The 22090-nt window shown below is 41.9% G+C and overlaps 1 protein-coding gene across 3 annotated transcripts in view; it reads left to right on the top strand.

Moving 5' to 3' along the window:
* The window catches only part of LOC104934053 (neuropilin-1a), a 76133-nt gene that overhangs the window by 19185 nt on the left and 34858 nt on the right, over positions 1-22090 (top strand). For 2 of the 3 annotated variants that reach the window (XM_019267431.2, XM_019267430.2), the window contains exons 3-5: positions 3566-3747; positions 11860-12087; positions 17166-17336. In XM_019267431.2, coding sequence (XP_019122976.2) covers positions 3566-3747; positions 11860-12087; positions 17166-17336 — 581 coding nt within the window. Of the gene's footprint in view, positions 1-3565; positions 3748-5502; positions 5582-11859; positions 12088-17165; positions 17337-22090 lie in introns of those variants that run through there. The other variant, XM_019267432.2, reaches the window with a different exon arrangement.

Below are 22090 nucleotides of genomic sequence, written 5' to 3'. Positions count from 1 at the left end.
TTTACTTTATTGATCAGGTCTCTCTCAAAGGGAAACTTGCTGTAAAAGTGCTGAAAGTTAAAAAGAAAAACATCTTAAAACACTGCAAATTTATTTATTTATTTTGCGACGTCTTGGTGACCTTTAGTGGCCCAAGATGATCATATGACATCAGTTTCCCTGGTTCAATCTATATGTCACATTTCTTTTCATTGTAACAAATGAGAAATATATAAATAATCCCTTAAAAACTGATTTTGACAGTTAGAAACGAGGCTTGTTTGGATTAAACCTTTTCTTTGTTACTCGAGACATTACAAATCTTAAAGTGCAGCTTAAATAATCATAACAAAAATCTAATTTCAAACATTTCGACATATATTTGTGCTAAGTGATCTACTGTCAGTCCTCTTCTCCTGAAGACGTCTGAGGGAGAAAAACAAATTTCCCGTGTCAAACTCATGAAGAGACTCTTTGAGAGGCCGCCGCCTCACAGGCTTTCTGTCTGCACACTAATGCTGTTAGCCGCGAGGAAAATCTGCAGTCAAGCTGACGGTCCAACCTGCTGATGAAGTTCCTCACCGCGTGGGAAACAAAATGTTCAGCGCAGCACAGTTTATTCATCCAGCCAGGTTAGAGTCGGTATTTCTGCAGGGCAGGCTCTCATTAGACACACATTCTTACCTGAGAGCTTTTACTGCTGACCAGCGAAGCGCCACGCTGAAAGAATATTTTGATATTCTACCCGGCTTCCTTAGGAAAACTCTGTGTTCTTTTGTCAGGGAGGGTGAGAGGTCAGCCTCGGCTTCAACACAGAGACCCCAGAGCTGGTATGGATTATCTGTCTCCGCTCAAGGATGCCACAGCTGATGTGGGCGCAGCAGTTCATGGTTTTCTGCTGTACTGCTTCACCCTTCACATGTTGTTTCCACAGCTGGCTGCAAGAGGAAGAAGCTTGTTATATCGTATAACAAGTCCTGTATAATGTGCTTTATTTGTACAGCGCTTATCAAAACAGTCACAAAAGTGCTTTCAAGACAGCACGGCGATGATAAAAGACAAATGTCTAAACAAGAAGGACGTCAGACGTGACAAACACTGAAAACCAGCCACACGAGGGCTGTTCTAGAAGGGACGTGTCATTTTCATGTTCCACGTAAGATGTTCCACGTTTCTGCTGAGTTTTCCCATCTTGATCAGGCCTGATTCAGGCACAGATTGTCTGTTAGGAATATTTGCAGTCCGATCTCAGCCGTGTCAAACATTTTTGTCTGTAGCTTGTAGGAAAAACAAGACGACCAATAAGAAGAGTTTACAGAGATGTGATCAGTTTTCCTTTGGAGAGGTCCAGACGGCGGCACGCTACTGCAAATATCATTACAGGGAAAGTCTGTGAGCGTCGTCAGTCTGTGATTCTCACTTAATATGGGATAAAAAGGTTGAAATTTGCTGCTTGTTGCACCCACTTATCTTTTTTTTTTTTTCTGTGGAGTATTATTCACGTAGGAAAGTCCACCACGTTTAACCGGTGCTTGATAGTGATTTCCTACATTTCCCAGAATGACTTTCAGGGGCTGCATTTGCAGTTTGCTCTGCCGTCAGGAACAAAAGCTTAAAAATCCACCATCAGCGACAGTCGTGTACGTTTATTCAGCGCTTCGTCATCTTTTCCTGCTGGTGCAGGGGTTTGCAAAATGGGAGTCAAGACCTCAAGGTGGTCACAAGATAAATTTATGATTTAACGAGATAGAAAAGAGTATTAAAAAAACTCGAGGTTCATTTAGCTCTGGAGCTTTATTTTGTGAAATACTGGAAAGTTTCAAATTAACTGAAAAAGGGAACATCGCTCTCACAGCGGAGAGACACAGCTCAGCTCTAAAGGGTCACGAGGTGAAAAAAGTTTGTGAGCCGCTGATCTGAAGTCAACTCTAGCCCTTGCAAAACTCCGGTCACGTTTTCTCGTAGCTGCAGTTTGGGCTGTATAATCAGTTCATTAGTTGTGAACTCATCTTGTGTCTCAGCACGCTTCCTCACGCACACATCGCGTGTGAATCCCAGCACAGAGTCTGAGATTTAATCAGAGGGGAAGACAGGATGTGTCTTATATAGACACGGACACGCACTTTTGAGCTACTTGCACTCAAGATGAATGTGAATACTTTGCACACAGTGCATAGACGGCATAAACACATTGCAGATACACACTTGAGATGTTGTGAAGCGGACAGTGGGTGGACAGAGGGGCGTCGGCTGGTAAAGGATGAGGTGCTGCAGCGGCGGTGGTGGGAGGTCCGCGCAGACAGCGGAGACTGATGAAGTCTCTCGGTGCGCTCGGTGGGATCCTCGGAGCCTCCCGGTGCTTCGCGCTGCCCTCTGTTCATATTTCTCTCTCTCTGTCTTGTTCCTACAGAGAGTAAGTAATCTCATAGACTGCGCTGTACTTTCCTAAATCTGATGCAAACACATGAACACAAGGTCATTTTTCACTTCAGATGTGGACCAGTGGATACATATAAATACGTGGTCAGATAAGATACTTGTGGGAACGCAGAAGTTGTGTTCATGTGTTCAGATATCTTGTTCTTTGAGATTAAATGTACCGTACACAGTTTGACATTAAGACAAAAACACGGCACAAAACACATTATTCATACAAACTTCACAGGCAAAATATTCCCTTCAAGTTTTTATGGCCTTTTTTATTGGCACAAGATTTAATATTATTCACTTAATGTTCAGAAAAACTATGAAAAGAGGCCTTTGCCTTGCATTTGGCGACAATAATCAATAGATTTATCATATATTGATCATTCTCCGTCATAGGTAATGAATAATATCTTCATAAAATAATGAAATACATTTGGAAATGTATTTTTCCATCATGAGTTGTGCCAAAAAGACAATTTTATGTTCATATCTTCCTATTTACAGCATGAGGCAATGAACAAACTTCTATCCATGCTGTAGCTGAGTTGATGTAACTAAAGATATTGATCTTTTCATCGAGCATAAGAAGGCTTAATCCCAACTCGTCATTCACTTTGAAATGTGTCAGCTGATGTGGTTTAGTGTCCCGCAGCAGCATCATGAAGACAAAACATGGCAAACAAAGCAGATCAGCTGATTTGGATCTGGTGGGAAACGCCTCGCCTTCATCACGCATTGTTTGTGCTTTTCTCGGAGTGGGTGTGTCTCCTTTCAGCTTCGCCGTCAGTCTGTGACAGAGTCTCTCTCTGGGTTATGTTCGCTTGGTGTCTGCCCTCCACGCCTCCAGTTTTTTTTTGGTAACATCTGCAGTGAATTGACTTTCTCATGTGAAATCAGTGGATTGCCTCTTTTAATCATAGAATAACTGATTCACTTTTTTTAATAGCTCAGACAGATAAATTAAGCCAAGACACAACAGTTACTCATGCATATGTTCTGCAGCTGTGTGCATTCAAACAAAGACCCATTAAAAACACTGAAGGAACAAACTCCAGAACTGAATAATCCACAGGGACCGGTTCATGTAAGAATCAATTATGAGCTCACGTCTGTATTTAGAACGTAAACCTAAACCTGTCTCTCCTCTCACCTTCTTCAGGTACGACTACGTGGAGGTGTACAATGGTGGGGACGAGCAGTCGCCCATGTTGGGAAAGTTCTGCGGGAAGATCGCGCCGTCTCCGATCATCTCAAGCGGCAGCCAGCTCCTCATCAAGTTTGTCTCTGACTACGAGACGCACGGGGCGGGATTCTCCGTTCGCTACGAGGTCTTCAAGACAGGTGAGTTAACGTAGCTGTTGAAATGTTGTAGCTGCTCGTGTTGGACAGCAGCATCAGCTAAAAGCCCAAACTACTGCAGGAGAGAAGCTGCAGTCGCTTTCCTGCTTTCTGCACACTCCGCTGAATGTGATGAATCGCCTCATGGAAAACAGCCAATTTAAATTCAATTGTAGCTCAGCCAGGTTTCTACAGGTCTGTACTGTAGGCTTTGGATCAATGTCATGCATCACCTTTGCTACACATGATGAAAACCAGCAGTAATAAATACTTACATATTTCAGGAGGCTGCCAGGCTGTTCGGTGGCAGCAGGGGATGAAAACAAATCAAACGGACTGTCCTCTGTGACTGGAAGGGAAACCTGCTGCCGTACGACTTTCTATTTGCAGAGTTCTGGCATTGTGCTCAGACTGTATAAAACATGGACGCAGTATCCGTGATGTCACCCACAGGTTTTCTGAAGAGCTGTTGTGAAGCTCAGTGTGGTGGCTCTGGCCACAGTCCTGTTTCTGCCACTTAGCGGTTGATCTGCCAAAAGTACCAGGCTGTAAACATGTTTATTTCTGCTGTGAAGTTGGACATTTGAACATGGGGGCTTATGGAGACTGACTCACTTCTGGAGCCAGCCTCAAGTGGACGTTTGAGGAACTGCAGTTTTCAGCACTTGGCTTCATTTCAAGTTAACTCTGTGCTGCTGATCTGGAAACACAGTGACAAGGAAAGAATCATACAGACTGTAAACAAAATAAATATTGTCAGTACGAGGTGAAGACGACCACCAGCGAAGCACATCGATACATCGGGGTGGGATGCTACACCCAAAGGCACCCTTACCTCCACCATTAGAGTTCATGGACTGCCTTCCCAGTTCAATTTTAGTAGCCTTCCACCCTCTTACAGCACATGTAGTATTGACAAAACCATACCAGCTATTAAGAGGCCACTCAAGAAACTGATGCTAGCCTCGACAGCTTGAAAAGCCGTGAACAGAGCTCGACGTTGGTCCATTACGGCTTCATTTATACGTTTTTTTGGTGCAGTCATCTGTGGCTCAACACCCTCAAGCATCCATGGGCCAGCTCGTATTAGATAAAACTCGCCCCTCTTGAGATTGACAATCAAAAATAACAAATATAACCTGTGATCCTGGACAATATTCAGCAATGAGGGATTAGTACTGATCTTTTAGGTGTGTGTTTTAAATAATCTGGCATATTATCACCTGTCTGATCGCCTGACTGCTTATTTCCAGACCCTCAATGTTTTCGTGACCAATACAAATGAGGGAAATTCAGACAATAAGACCAAAACTGTAAACTATTTCAATAATTCTTCATTACACGTACATTTTCCTCACAGGTCGTTTGATCAAACCGGTGAGCAACGTCCTAAAATAACATTTTCAGAGGAGACAATTGAAACGCTCTTGTCCAAGGTTGTCCAAACAGCCTCTGTTACACTGACCTCAAAGCTGCAAATTAAATAAACTCAAAGACCCAGAATTCCAGTGGAGAAAGAGTAAAGTCCCCGGTGTGGCAGGATGCTCGCTAGCAGGATAGACCTACATAAACACTGCCCGTCAAGGAAGGAACCTTGCTCCCGTGTCCTACATTTGTATTTGCTCTTCCCTCTTGGGTCCACTTGAGTAGCTGCCAAACGCCGAGTCTCCCGTGACCACTTCAGTTTCCACCAATGGGGACTGGAGATAAATCAGATAAAAAGGGAACATGCGTTTACGTGAGATTCCTCTTTCCCCCCGTTTTTTTTATTTTTATTTTGTTTGCACCCATGGGAGCAATTCACAGAATTACAGGATCCAGGAATAACAATCCCCAGGTGAACTTGCGTTGAAAAGTGGTGTGTTGTTCTCTGAAATATGGACAGGCAAGTGCTTTTTTGTACTTAAATGAGGAGCGAGGCAGTAATATGAGAAGGGTTGGGGGCTCTGCACTGCGTCTGTTCTCTCTAAACTACAAAGTACGGCCCTCCTTCTGATACACCTTTCAAATGTGCTTATATCGACTTTAATTTCAGGGCAGCAACGAGGAGCCGTGACTGATGAATGACAGGATGTTATTAGAAAGTCTGTGTAATAAATCTTTTAAAAGTGGGTCAGCTGAGTATCAGCTCAGACTCCTGAACATTTTCCTGGTGGGAATTTAGTGAAGAGTTTCCACACGGACATGTGATGATTTATATTTGAGCTCCGATCGCTAATATAACGATCAAACTGGGATTTAATCGTAATACAGTCTAGGTCAGCATTTATTTTAGGAAATGGACAGCTACGATGGTGGTGAAAGTTTTTTGAGATCTAATAAAACGGCGCTAAACTTTAAATCACTTTAAATAGGTAAATGGAATATCAAGGGTCAGTTCTTCTAGTTCCTCTTGCGGTAATTCGCCAAAATTATATCGAAAAACATGCAGGAATAAAACCAAAGTTATCTACAAAGCTACAGCCAAGTGAGAAAACGTGACTTCATCTTAAATCACTGTAATGTTTGAGGCTCAAAGTCCATTTTTGACTTTAGACTGAGAAAACACGCCTCACTGCATGGTCCATTTAGTAGCTGTTCTGGAGCTTTCGATCACACTGTTATCCTCAGGCGTTCGCCAGTTTTTGTGGGATTATCAAATCAAATTTCCTCAGCAATAAAATAGTTGCTAAAATTGACTTTGAACAATATATCACTGAGATGTGGAGTCAGAGGTTCAAACAGTTTTTCACCAGTTTCCAGAATTTTGTGGGCGGTCCTTAAAGGGTGGCTCGATGACACGCTGAGGCCACCCCGAGCAGAGAAGACAGAGATGAATTCATCTCAGCTCAGAGTGTTTCAAAGTCATTTTCTGAACTCAGCTGACACGTTTCAGTCGCTTATGCATATTTATATTTCATTGCCTGCCATTATCTGTAAACAGAGCCTCTTAAATCTGACACACTGGACCTTTAATGCCGTCAGTTGATGAGTGAAACAAGCCGGTAGGATTCTGTTGCGTCGTCGCGTCCGCTGGTGTGAACCTGCAGGGTATGACCGAGGTGGACATGTCAGGTCTGTGTGTCTCTGCACGCTGCTCGTGTTTATCACAAAAACAGAGCGTCTGTCTTCCTGTTGTTGTTGTTGTTGTTGTTGTTGTTGAGCTCGTCTGGCTGCCGCTCAGCTGTAAGACGAGATTTTTTTGTGCCGTGTCTTTCTCATGTTGTTTTGTCTGTATCTGTCTGTTTTTGCGATTCAGTGTGTATATCTGGTTTCTTTTTTTCATGTATGTATGCGTGTGTGTGTGTGCGCTGCAGACAGGTGCGCGGGACCCCAGGCTCATTTAGCTAATGGGCTGTTTGTCCTTGGAGGCAACAGGGGTGACCTGCAGATGAGATGGATGCTTTGGCATAGAAGAGGGGCTCAGAAACTAGGACAGCATGTGTGTGGGGGCGTGTGTGTGTGTGTGTGTTGGCCTCAATATGGGTCCTCTACCCTCTAACAAGTTAAAAACAGCACTTGTACTCACTCAGGTAATCCCCCTGCCATGTTGCTGTCTTCCTCCTCAACACATTTAAAATCCATTACAGTCATATTGCAACTGGCTGCTAAATGGAGCCGCTGCTCTGGTTACAAACAGGCTTTACACTCTATTGAGACCTCCCTCTCTGTCTCGGTGGTACTAAATCTTTCTGTCTGTTTTTGGTCTTTGATGTCAGGATGCTTTTTTGCAACACAATTTGAGAAAAACGACTCAATTTTAGAGGTTTTTATGTGTGATTGTACACACAAGACAAGAAAACATTGAATATATAATACAAATGAAGTGATTATGATGGTTAGATAATAAAACACACATAGGATTATGAAAGAAAAGTATAATTGTGATTCTGGCAACTGCTTTTAATTTAAATCAATGACGATAAAAATAGAGTTCATCTTAATTAAGATAATGTGCCATCCCGTTCGGGTAAATGAGGTGTTACTGTCCATCTGTGAGATCGTGATTATTTCACCATTCACTGGAACAATAATGGATTATTATTATTAAGCGCTTTGCCTCCACCTGGCAATAAAAAGATGGTTTTCCTCATACTCAGTTTGCTTTATAGCAAATTCACTTAGTGTCCTGTTGGAGCTTGTTGTGTTTCCGGTGGAACGGTTGTTCGAACACTAAAAATGAGCTGTGTTTATGTTGTACTGACGAGCAAAGCATTGTGGTCATGCAAAGCTTGCACCCAAAGTATCCAGAACTTTTAGTTTTCAAGTAACTAAAACGTTCCCTCAGCCGAAAGTTGTCTGTGTTTTGACCGTGGTCTAAAGGCCGATGAAGATCAAGCAAATTAGTCCGCAACGATGACGGTCCATCCATCTGTTGTACGCTTTCTTCTGTCACTCCATGTTGCTGCAGGTACTCTCCAAATTTCCTGAACTTTTGGAAAGTATTACCCACCTGTGCCGGGACTTTTAGACTTTCCAGAAGTTCCTGTGGTGGAAACGCAGCCAATGACCGTCCTGTCTTCGTAGCATGGAGTTTGGAGAAGGTCCGGGTGGACAGTTGTTCCTTCTCCTACAACCATCGGGTTTTGGTTTCTCGTAACCACGGCAACCAGAGCCATGGCAACTATTGATCCTGTGTATTTCTGGGAATCGGGGGATTTAAATTACCCCAAGAGTTTATGTTCTAGACACACGGTGGATTTTAAAATAAAATAAAAGGATTAGGTATTCAGAGTTCTTTGAAACAGCCTTTTGAGTAGGAACCATAAATGTGTCTTTATACCTTCTTCTGTGTCCGTTTAATCTCTCTTTCTTTACCTCTCCTCCCTTTTGTCTGTCTCTCTCTCTCTTCCATGTCTGTCATTACGAGGAGAAAACCCCAAAACACCACCACAAAAACATCCTAACCCTCGCTCAGATGACAAGCTCTGTTTGGCCTTAAACACAGTGCTTGGCTGAAGTGGGTAAATCTCCCGTCTAATGAGCGTTGGGCTGTAAAGCTCTGGCACATCCGCCTCTCATAACCATAACCATAACTCCACCCTCTGCTGACCACGGAATACATATCATTTATAAATGATAGCCGAGTGAGCCCTCCTCGGCATCCTGGGGACTATATTTGCCACCATTTTTTTCTGTTTTATTGCAGGTTTTCAAACCAGAAACACATGTCTCAGCGGTTTAGCCCGTGGCTTCACCGGCTGATTGAAGGACCGTAGATAAAAAAGATGAAAGAAAGAAAGACGGATGGACGGAGAGTGAGCCAATGAGAGACGAGGGCAATGTACCATGTTGTTTGAGGGAAGTACGGGCTGGTTGTCAGTGACATAATACAATAACAGATATGCTCGAATGCACAATGTATGCAACAAACCCTCAAGAATATGCAAACACTCTGTCACAGATGGCACTTTTTTGGGGGGTTTGCTTGATGTTTCTGGGCGTTTTTGTCTTTTTGAGACCTTTAAACAGAGAGAATGTTTTTTCCTCTGACCGTCGACGTGATGTTTTTGGCTTCATTCGTAACTTTTGCACAGATAAAACGAAATCTGGTGAACGGTTCAGCCGCAGGCCAAAGAACAAATGATTTATTTGTATTGTGGATTCAGGATTTCGTAACATTTCTGACCCTTTTTTGTCTCCCTCCTCCCCTCGACTTCATGCACTTATTTCACTGGAGCTAAGCCTGGTTTAAGGTACGCCGGTTTTGATTTTTTTCTAGTTTCCAGCAGTGTTTGGTTTATCTTTTGTTGACGCAGCGGTTTGTAGGAAGTCTGCGATTTATTCCACTTCTTCTGTGTTTGTTTGCTTGTCTTCAGATCAAATGGCGGTCTGAAAAGAATCAGCTGGTGATGGGCTCCAAGCCTACAAGTTGCCCCATGAGGTCCGGCTCTCGCATTAATGCAGAAATGCATGCATTATTAGGAATTATACGAGCATTCAAGGACATTTTTGCACATTAATTTTTGACCTTGATAAACAGCAGCAGAGATTTCCAATGAAGCATAGATCTACTCGACCCATCTGCACATTTGACACACAGACACGGGAAAGTGTGCCAGCTGAGCAGGATCGAAGCCTGCCTCATCCCTTCCACATCATTCATCATGTCGCCCTTTTAATGACACCACCTGTGTCAACAGCAAGGGGTCCACTGAAGTGTGTGTGTGTGTGTGTGTGTGTGTATTCATGTTTACAGGCGTGCTCAGATAACATGCAGGTCACATCTGGTCTGGCAACATAAGAACCCTCCGACACACACACACACACACACACACACACCACTCATGCCTCCGAGGGATGCGTGAACCCCCGTCCACTCCTCGTGTCATCTTCCTCCCGCGGAGATCAGTCACCGTCATGTAACCTCGTGTCACTTCATGACAAGAGAGCCGTGAACCGGCGGACGCCGGTTTGACTGATGCGAGCCGACACAGAGATATTTCACGAGCGGTGTCGACGGCGTGGATGTGACTGTGGAGAAAACAGCTTGTGTACAAAAAAACCAACAACAACAACAAAAAAGACAGCTGCCGCGTTCTCCGGCGCTCTGTTTGTACTTTTAACAGGTTGTCACGTGTTTGAAAATGATTTCTTATATTGTCCTACAATCCAGAGGAGCGTGCCATGCCTACGAGGAATGGTCTCTCTTCATCGAGATCATGAGCATCCCTCGGTGCCAAAACGCTCTCAGCAGCTACACGGCAACCGCAGCAAATACATGCTGCAGCAATGTTGCAGATTTATGCATGTAAATAAATAGAAATGTTGCTCTAAGACATGGAGATCAATATCTTAATGTCACGTACGGTGTATCGTAAATGCATTGGAGGTAAAACACCGCAGCCAAGAGAAGAAGTAAAACCAACAGATGCATTATCCTAAGGTGGAGATGATGAAGAAGAACCTTCAGAAATACTCGAAGATCTTTGAGCTGAAGGATCTGGGTCAGTCCGAGGCTTCTAAGGAGCTGGTGGTGCTATCAGGAACAGAAGAGCGTCCACCTCAAGCTCAGAGTCGATGAAAACTGAGTGTTTTTATGAATGAAGAAATCATCCTCACATTGTCGACTCTTTACAAAGAATAATCTAGCACATCAACATCACGTTACTGCCAGACATGTCGAGATGAATATAAAAAAAAAAAGGGAGACATGTAAACAAACCACAGCTGACGGTTTTTATCACTCCAAGGTGTTACACGCAAACGCATGAATGAAAGTGTGAGAAATGAGACATGCTCGTCGGAAGGTGTCAGACGATGTTTTACGGCCGTTTTCTTTTGTAAAATGTACAAAAGATTCAAAGAAAAAGCAGCAGATCTTTGAGTTTACACTGAATATAATATGAGCTCATGGTTGGATGATTATGGAGGGTAGCGTGTGTGTGTGTGTGTGTGTGTGGGGGGTTGTGTTTGTTTGTCGACCGCGATCAGTCGCTGTAATCAGCCTCTCAGTGTCTGGGACAGTCAATAACTCCAGACACAACACAGACACAGACTGCTCTGCCGGGTGGAGGGGAACGCGGTTCTGTCCGATTGGATGAAGATGACACGAGTTTAGTCAATAGTTTGGATTTGGGTCATCTTACAGTTTTTACGATGCCGTCATGTGATTGTCGTTCACAAAAACGTGAAATTCATGTCCCGCAGAGAGATTTCTGTGCTGAATTCCTCCCATTGTTCAGGAGGAAAATCGAGTTTTAAGGCTCGGTTAAAGTGAATCTTTATCCCAGTGAAGTCGCAGCTGCAAAAGGGTTTCAGGCTGCCAGAGTTTTAGACACCCACAAAGGTCAAAAACTGGAGATATTTCAGTCTGTGTGTGCTTTTCTAAAAGTGTCTATATCTATATTTTTGCAGCAAAGAAACACAAAAAGGTCAAAAATATATAACATCGACACTATCCACTACTACTTTACAGGACACTTCCATGCAGTGTTGAAATGTTTGCAGAAAATACCTTTAAGCACCACAAATGTCTCATTCTGCACCAAGAAAGAGTGATTTGCAAAGTGAAAGTAACGTGTTTGACCCCTTTTCCCCTCAGAGTTCACACCTCTGCCCGAGTCAGAATCAGTCACTCTGTCCAAACACGTCTTGACGCTTTAAAAACTCATCGGTATCTTCTTTCTCCTGCAGGTCCAGAATGTTCCAGGAACTTTACGGCTCCCAGAGGCGTCGTCAAGACGCCGGGTTTCCCGGAGAAGTACCCCAACAACCTGGACTGCACCTTTATGATCTTCGCCCCCAAGATGTCCGAGATTGTGGTGGAGTTTGACAGCTTCGACATGGAGCCTGACACCACGCCGCCGCCGGGCGCGCTCTGCCGATACGACTGGCTGGAGATCTGGGACGGCTTCCCTGCAGGTGAGGAGAAGGAGGAAGGAGTTTGGCTCGGGCTGAGTGGAGGAAATGTTGAAATGAGAGCGAAACTGGCATCAACTTGCAACAAAAGAAGTGCAAACATATGATGTTATAACCTGAAATTGCTCATGGCTTAACGTACTTAAACATCTGCATGCAAGATCATGATTATAGAACACATGTTCCCAACTAGCAACACAAATAAAACATGTTTTTTTTTCAGCTAAGAAACAAATTCTACCAGTGGAGGTAAAACAATACAAAACCAGGTCAAAACACGCTATAAAAAGATACAAAAGGGTTTTTTTAAAACATTTTTCAGCTTCTGACTCAAAAAACAAATTCTTATCGCTGAAGAAAAAACGGATGCACAACCAGGACAGGAAAAAAAGGGATGGTGGATGACAGACAGAAAGATGAAGGTGACAGTCCTGAAGGAGAAACAGCAGCGCTGCTTCTCTACAGGTGGAGGGTGTAAGACCTGGAAAATGCAGGGTGTGGAGAAGAGAGGGATGGGAAGTGGTGGGGACAGCTTCCCCCTGCAGATGTTGACAGAAAACAGACAGAGATGCAGACAGAGACAGGTGGAGGTGAAGGGGAAGAGGAGGGAAGAGAACAAAGGATGGATGCCCCCCCAGCGGGTGGGACCGGCTCCGATTGAGCGATGGAGGCGAAGGCAGAGGTGAAAAATAGATTGATAAAGACACGAAGGAGATGTGGGCTGGAGGAGGAGAGGAGTGTTGTTTTGCTTTTAGGAGGCAACTTTTTGTGTGTATATATATATCAGCAACAACAGGATACATCCTGGTGCATTCGCCACGTTATCATTTCAGAGCCTGGCGTCTGCAGAATCATTCGTCTTATAATCGCATTTCCTCCTCGACAAAAGGATTTACAGTATCTCTCTGTCCTGGATTCACTCTGTCCACCTTAGCCCTGACTCTTTGGAAGTCAGTTTAAAGATGATTTTTCAGTCGCTTCTGTGCGTCTAAGTACGAAAAAACATGTTCTCCCGGACCTTTTTAAAAACACAATATCCCTCTAAAGGTTTCTGACAATACAAGAACGACCTTAAAAGAGCTTTGACTTTCAAAATAAAATCAAAACTCATGCAGATTTTCTCCAATTCCACCAAACAAAACCTTAAAAAAATCGCTCTAGACAAGCTGGTTGTTGTTTTTAACACTACATTAATATCTTTTAATTCAGGGTGCATACAACCGGGGGATTAAAAGATATTAATGTAGAAGAGAAAAAATGATTTTGTCCCCTTTAAAACTTCTCAAACTTGAGCCTAAAACTAAAAATCCAACAGATACTACAGAGGTCCTCTTGCTTGCTTGCCACGGCGTCTCCCAAAAGATTCATTATTTTTCAACTGCTTTCACCTCGTGCTCCCCAGAAAAGAAGAAAAAAACATATCCACGTTTGCAAAGACTCGCTGATTACACATTTTGGGAATTATGCACTCTCTCTTGCTCAGAGAGTTAGATGAGAGGAGATCAATGCCACTCTGTGTTCTGTAAATATAAATCTGCACAAAAGGAGCCGGCGAACCTGCCTCCGTCCTGTCAGGTTAAAAGAAATCTGCCTATAGCAGCTTTAAAGCTCCCCACGAAGAGAATAAACGTATAATAATCATTGATTTCTCAGCTGTCTTAATGTCTTTACTTGATATCCGTCATCCTGTGCACACACGGAGGATGGATGTACTGAAAGAGGCCTCCTTCACAGCTTGCTCATTGTTCCCTCACCGACCAACATTTTTGGAAAATCAGTCCTCCACACACGAATGACGGAGACGCATCCTGCTCTACCCTCTGTTCACACTCTGTCCCCTTCGCTTGGACGGCGTTTCTCATCTTCCATTGTTGTCTAATTAGCCGTACAGCGTGCAGATAATGGTGCGAGCTACATACCTTGGACTAGGCCTGAGCAGGCTGCCAGGATGCCCACAATACTCGCTCGCCGTGCCCAAAGCTTTGCCTGGTGGTGATTGCCAGGGATGAGACTGGCGCGGGAACACGAGGGACACAAAGACTGGCACAGGTATACAGACGGTGACATACACTTTAAAGCCGTGCCAGCATACATAACATGCCAGAGCTTTTCCTGTCAAATGATCTGTGTGTATTTGTGTCTGTGTGCATTCAGGTGTGTGTGTGTGTGTGTGTATTGCTGTGTTTGCTTAGTGAACATGTGTGTCAGTGCAGATAACAAAGCATCACCGCTGCAGGGTGAAGACCAGGATGTAGTTTTTTTTCTATCCCATCAAACACACTGCAACACACCAAACATTCCCATCATGTATATACAGTATGCATAATGCACGTACTGTGTAGAGGAGAAGACGACAAACATATCTGACAGTTATTTTCATTATTAAACTTGTTTTGTTTATTCAACAAAATCATAAAAATGGTAGAGCATGCACCCCATGTGTGAAAGTCTTGACTCCATCAGACCATTATATCTTAACATGAGGTTCTTTTATTTGTTTTTTCTGAAGCTTTCAGCCACATTTTATGACTTAAAGGTCTAGTTTGGGTATTTTGAAGTGCGGTTGTATGAGGTAGATGGTGGTCAGTGTGCCACCAGTTTATAGAAACAGACAGGGAAACATATTGTAGCCACATTAAAAAAAAAAGGCACACCTCAAAAATATCAATACTTGTTTAATCGTACGTTATATTAAGAATATTTTCACCTCTCTACCTTCCAACTGCGCCATGCACTGTATTACATTGCAAATCAGCTGTTTGGATTTGGTTAACGGCAAAGTAGACCGGTGAAAATATTCTTAACAAGGCGTACACCTAATTGGATATTGGTATTTTTTTAAGTGGACCTTTTTTTACGAGGCTAAAATACGTTTTTCTGCTGACCACAGCAGATTTTAGCTTTGTCTGATCATTGTCTACGGTAGGTAACGTATAATCATACAACCCCACTACAAAATACCCAAACTGTCCCTTTAAATCTTTCTACATACTGATTTTTAAAATATTAGAATTGAATCTTCATCTGCTTCGTGTTTATTTCAGATGTGAGCATTTCCTCAATGAACGCAGCCATGTTGCCTGAAGGATTTTTCCTTTTTATAGCTGATTACTTCGACAGCAAACAGACTTAACAGCGAAGCTATTTCACACCACCTCCGATAAGACTGCAATAATTCAAACCGTAATCTGTCACAGATTATCGACCGTCTGCTTTAAACTGTAACTGATAAACATAAGCTTCCAGATTTCCAGAGCTCAGCATTCCAGCACGCTCGCTGAAGGAAAAGTCTGATTTTTGTATCATGTATGACTTCACTGTGGATTGAATGTTGCCTTCCCGCGAGTCTCCCCGAGAGGCTGCAGATACGGTATCTCCACGAAACAGGAGGCACCACAAGCCTGCCGTTGTTTCTCTCAGATAAGAACAAGATGAAATGGCCAGCAAACTGTGGGCAGACAGTAACGTCAGCACTCCCGCTGTGAAGACATGAGACATGCTGTCACCATGTGCTACATGTGAGAAAATCATGTTGTTGTCGTCGATGTTAGCCCCAATTTATACCTCTCATGTTTTATCATCTTTTCCTGTGAGTCTTCTAAAAACCCAAACAGCTGAAGACTTCCCTGTCCATCTTGGTCTGAGAATTATTTGTCCACTGCAGCAACAACAAGTCTCAGTGTCGGCCACATTATTGGGAACAATAAAGACAGCTAATTTAATTGGTGCATCTTCCAATAAATCAGTTCCAATTACAAGCGTAAGCGGTGCAAGCAGGCCCTTTGTCTACGATTCAACAAACATTAAATAATAAATTCCTAACACAGTTGTATCTCATGGCAAAACCTTTATTTATACGCCATTTTATACAGAATAGTATATTAATAAGTAAGTAATATTTTATGTTAGAGACTGTTAATTGTACAGTAAAACACTGTAATATTTCATGGCAAATGCTTTATTTTAAAGTAAAATATGGAATAAAACGCCAACCTTAACCATAAAATCAACAGTACTAATATCTTTTTAAAACAATATTAGTTGTACTGTATTTGTTATGGTGAATTCTGGCAACCACAACTGCCAGTTTTGTACCGTAAAACATAATCTGTCATGGCAAAACCTTTGTTTTCATTCATTTTGACATTCATGTGGTATTTTCATGACAATTACGTAGTTTCTTTTTTTTATTTATACGGTAAAATATAGAACAAAAACCTTAAACGTGCAATTACAATCCTTTTGTCGCAATATTAGAAAAAGTTGTACCGTATCAACAAATCAAAATTGTATTAGGAAAAGGCTGAAGGCATTACGGACACGGTAAAGTGTTGTTAAATTCATCCAGCTGGGCTGAAAACATTTTTCCAGGATTCTGAAAATACCTGGAAAAACTGCAGTAAGATTTTGTAAACTACAGAATCAGTAACAGTACAGTAGTAACGATGATACGAATGTCTTAAACAAGACGTCATTAGTTCTTGATGAATCTTAAATTAACATCTCAGACTTAAAGTTGTGAACAAACATGCATATTTAACACAATGCAGACACTGCAGACCTGTGATAAAGGGTTATTCTCTGATGTACCTGATGGGGCTTTATATTTATATACAGTGTTTGGATAACACGTGGAAAAAAGCAATATATTGTGCAAATGAGTGTTCCTGTCACCTTCAGTCTCACCTTTATTCCTGTCTCAAAGGTGCCGCATCACTCATGAGAGGTGAGATATTGGCGCTGATAGGAGATCATTGTGTTTGTCTGAAGACAAAGCAGATTACACAAACTGAAGTTTTGAAATCTAAACTGGACGTTTTTAGACTTTTAGCTCTGTGTAGATATGAAGAAAAAGCTTGTGTGTTTTTTGCCTGAAGTCATGAAACGTTTCCCGGGACGGTGAGAGCAGAAAAGGACAAAGTGAATAATAAAAGCACTCTGCAGTTGATGAGTGATGAAGCTGATGTTTTTTTATCACCTCCCCCTGCTCCATCTTTCACTCCCTTTGCCTCCTATCTCCCGCTTTCACATTCCCTACCCCCTCCTTTCCTTTCTACCCCTCCTTTCCTTTCTACCCTCAGTTGGTCCCCACATTGGCCGGTACTGTGGCCAGACGTCCCCGGGCCGTGTGATCTCCTACACCGGCATCCTGTCCATGACCATCACCACTGATAACGCCATCGCCAGAGAGGGATTCTCCGCCAACTACACCATCCGTGAGAGGAGCCTTCCCCCGGGCCACGAAGATGAGGGTGAGCAGCAGCTGGAGTACTAGATGTGGAGGGGGGAAGGGTGGAGGTGTCATCTGGCATTAGGAAGGAGCAGGGTTCATTTCCTGGATGTCTCACTGTCTAATTCGCCTCGCACAGCATGAAAACACACTAATAACTTTTATAAAATGTCCCATCGACCGCTGATAACGCCTCCATCGGCTCAGCTGCAACTTAAACCTTAAAACTTAAATCATTTCTTTAATGAACAAGAAGATTAACAGCACGCAGCAAAGATAAAAATCTGTCTTATTCACTTCATTTTCACACCGTGTGATTGCTTCATGCAAGAAAAATCCACACCACCGCCCATCTAGACGTTGGATTGTTCCCCTAGGGCTGCAATTTATCCATCAATTATCTGTAAAATCCCAATAAATAATGAAAAACGGGCTTCGTAATTCCCCAGCCCCCCCCGAGGTGACATCTGCAATTGTCACCAGATGTTAATTTTACAATCCTATAAAACAGAGAAAACAAGACGAAACCTGTCGGACTGAAACAAGCCGACAATTTGTTAATCATCTCACAACCACTCAGATGTATCTTGAAACTCTAGATTATATATTTTAACTTGTTGGCTACGTGACACAGACTTTGTGTTTGCTACGTCTTGAGAAAATACAACCTGAATATAGAAAAAGGATAAAACCAACAGTAGTACATGTTTGTAGCTACTGTTTGATTCAGATCTGCTTGAACTTGAAATATCAGGACCCGAATCTAATAAAAAACATCCGTTTGACCCACTTTCAACTCGTATCTTCTCCCGTTAAACAATGCGTTAGGCCGATTTTCACGCATCGGGATGTTATCACAAGATGAGTTTCTTATGCTCGCTTGTAGGCCGAGTTATTTTTCAAGCTTTTTTATGCGTTTGGTTTGTTCGTGTCCACATGTTCTTCCTGTTGATTGGTTGACTGTATGACCTTGTTGGAATGTCTGTGGAGGTTTAAGTTATGTTGGCCCCGTATGGTTTTTGTGCACTCCCGTGACCTCAACCCCAGTTCAGGAATGTGAGTTTAGGTAAGGTCCCACAGTGGCTAAAAAGAAGCACCTTGGGAGAATAAACGTAAAACACGACCTCTAAGTAGATATTTAAAGACTTCAAGTCTTGTGTTTAGGTCATGTTTATCTTTTTATTTGAAGGCTTTAAATGCCCAGCTGTGTCCGTACAGCTGTTAATTTATCTATTTGTTAATATGGCAAAACTACGGAAGCCTCAAGTTGTCATACATTCATATATTTTATTTCCCGTTTTCTTGTGATAACATGTTTATTTCATTTGTTTTCTCTAGATCTTGAGTCATGTCATTATGTCGAAATAACAAATGTTGTTGTCCCGATATAATGTGATAATTTCCTAATCTTACGGTAAGAGAGAATAATGCCATAATTAATTAGAAATTTCGAGGAAAAACAAAAAGATAGTCTAGAATATAACAACAGTTTGTTATTTTGAGATGACATATATGACTCGAGAGCTCGAGAAAACAAGTTGAATTAACTCGTTATAAATAAAAATGTATGAATGAACCCGCTTTCAATCATAAACAGTATGTCATTCGGTAGATGTTCCAGAGCTTTTGATCATATTAAATGATCTTCATCAGCAGATGCAGTTAGCATATCATTTTATATGTTCACATCTTTATTTTTCTGAGCACTTTAAAGACATGTGGACATATTTATCTATCTTTAATTTGAAACATTTGTGGTTATTACATTCAATACCACATTATTCAGTCACCACACAATGCACCGTACTGTCAGATGTCTCTGAATCGTACATGTATGTCGACGTTTCACCAGAGGGGTCAAAGTAATTACTCTGTTTTTTAGTTTTCTTGTTTGTCTTCGCCATGGGCAGAACATGTGGGTGTTGCTGGGTTGTATGCATATCCTATCTGATGTTGATGTTGAGTGTTCATGACAGGATGATAATATATGGATGTAGTCTACATGTTACATTAGGTCTGTAACCAATGTCTGTGTGTGTGTGTGAAAGATAAATCTGTCCCACTAGTCTTAACTGGGATGGCTGAGAGCAGCACAGACAAAGCTCCAGCCTAATTATATTGGCTTAAATAACACACTCACACTCACACAATTACTTTTCCTGTCGACCCCCCCAGCTAAGCTCTGCAGATTGAATTAAAGCGTCTCACCAAACCAAATCACGTCTTTTCTCCAAATTTTACAACCAAGGCTATAAACCAGCAAAAGGATACTTGTACCCGCATCGGCAGTTTCCAGGAGGGACGCTGAAAGATTTAGCTCAACAGATTTGAAAAGCAAAAAAAATTGTGTCATACAATATTCACATATTGAGTCAGCCGTAACACCTGAACACCACTTAATATCTAGTAAACGAGCAGAGAAGTCAAAACAGTTAGACTGTTACGCTGTTCGGATAGTTTAAATAATGCATACATGCTTGAATAGTGAGCTAAATGTAGCCTCATGGATGGAGAAAGTTGGCTTAAAGAAGTGGTTGAAGTAGAAAGCTAAATTAATGCTACACAGTTCAAATAGTTCACTAAAGGTAATGGATAAATGCTCAATAGTTGAACTAGCTGTAAAGGTAATGGAGGAATGGTTAGAATAGTTGGATAATGTAGCCTAATGAATAGCACATGCAGTTCAGTTAGGTTAAAAATAGGAATATACTGTTCAGATACTTAAAGTAATGGTTAAACTAGTTAGCTAAAGGTAATGGATGAATGGTTGAAAAGGTTAGGTAAAAGAAGTGGTTGAAGTAGAAAGCTAAATTAATGCAAATTGGTAATGCTAATGGATAAATGGTCGGATAGCGTATAAATGCTAATAATAGCTAAAGTAATGCTACAGTTCAAATAGTTAGCTAAAGGTAATGGATGAATGGTTGGATAGTTAACGAAATGTAGCCTCATTGTTAAGAAGATGGCTAAATTAACGTTTTTCAGTTCAAATAGTTCACTAAAGGTAATGGATAAATGCTTAATGCTCAATGGTTGAACCAGTTGTAAAGGTAATGGAGGAATGGTTAGAATAGTTAACTAAAAAATAGGAATATACTGTTCAGATACTTAAAATAATGGTTAAACTAGTTAGCTAAAGGTAATGGATGAATGGTCGGATAGCGTATAAATGCTAATAATAGCTAAATTAATGCTACACAGTTCGAATAGTAAGCTAAAGATAATGGATAAATGGTCGGATAGCTTATAAATGCTAATAATAGCTAAAATAAAGCTACAAAGGTCAAATAGTTAGCTAAAGGTAATGGATAAATGGTTGAATAGTTAACGAAATGTAGCCTCATGGATAAGAAGAAAGCTAAAATAATGCTTTTCAGTTCAAATAGTTCACTAAAGGTAATGGATAAATGCCCAGTAGTTGAACTAGCTGTAAAGGTAATGGAGGAATGGTTAGAAGTAAAAGAAGTGGTTGAAGTAGAAAATTAATGTACACAGTTCAAATAGTTTGCTAAAGGTAATGGATAAATGCTTAATGCTTTACAGTCGAACTCGCTAAAGGTAATGGATGAATGGTTAGAATAGTTAGGTAATGTATAATTAGCTATGAGGTTAAATGGTTGAAACATTGAGCTAAATTACTGCTAAGCAGCTCAAATCAGCTACAAGTATTATGTGAATAATGCAGCAGGTAGATAAAAGGCTAAATGGTTGAAAGAGATGGCTAAATTTATGCTAAATAGTTAGTTAAGTATTATAATAAAGTACTTAAAGGTAAAATGGATTGACCACATGAGTTCATCTGACAGGGGTTGAGGGGTTGAGGATTGGGAACGGCTGCTACAAACAACCTCCTCATGAAGAACTTCTATCCAAGGATCTTTGCAAACGGCCTCTGAGGAATCAAACTATGCAGCAGTGAAATTACAGTTTTCATCACATGGCCTCCAGCCGGGCCTTTGATCGGTCAGTGTTAGGTCCTTGCTTCCTTTTTGCGGATGGCGAGGTAGAGGGATGGGAATGAGGTTTGTCCCTCATGCCTGCTGTGAAGGAGACATGGAGGTCGTCTCATGAATAGATGGGAGGATGAACCCAGATGGAAAAGTGAGAGAATTAGGTAGAAACTGATGCATCAGCTGGCTGAACCCTCTCATTGTCTTGCTGCAGTTTCAGAGCGTTTCCTGGCACATGTCCAGATCTGAATTGGAAGATTTGGGCCTGAAAATTGTCAAGTTAACAAATATTGATGATGAGCACAAAAAAAAAACAAGCTTTCTGCAGTCTTTTTGGTGATGTCGCAAGCAAAACTTTCTCCCTAATTTATTTGTGGAGCAGGGAATGATGCAAGTGTGTTTGTGTCAGTCTGGCAGACCTGGTGTCTCCAGACAGCCCTCCCACACACACACACACACACACACACACACACACACACACACACACACACACACGTTTCCTTTTGTTCCACCTCCCTCTTCCTTCCCCGGAGTCTCCTGCTGTTACCGAGTGGACACTGCCACCTCAGAGATACGGACATAAAGTTTGAGTGTGTCCAAACGCTGCTTTGAGATTGTTTCGTGAGTCTCGAGGATTGCAGAAATGTTCTCGATGCTTAGAGGAGTGAAATCACGAAAATCAGCTACATTAGAGCTGAAGCCACACACGATATCAGCAGTGATGCGTGACTGTGTGTGTGTATGTGCATGACAAGCAGCGACCTCCGTCATCATCTTTAGACCTTGGCGGTATCGTGTTAAAACCAAGCGACAACCTCCGTGCTCA

The sequence above is a fragment of the Larimichthys crocea genome, chromosome II, assembly GCF_000972845.2.
Source record: "Larimichthys crocea isolate SSNF chromosome II, L_crocea_2.0, whole genome shotgun sequence".
Lineage (NCBI taxonomy): Eukaryota > Metazoa > Chordata > Actinopteri > Sciaenidae > Larimichthys > Larimichthys crocea.
The sequence above is the reverse complement of the archived record's forward strand: the minus strand, read 5'-3'. Positions and strand labels throughout refer to the sequence as shown.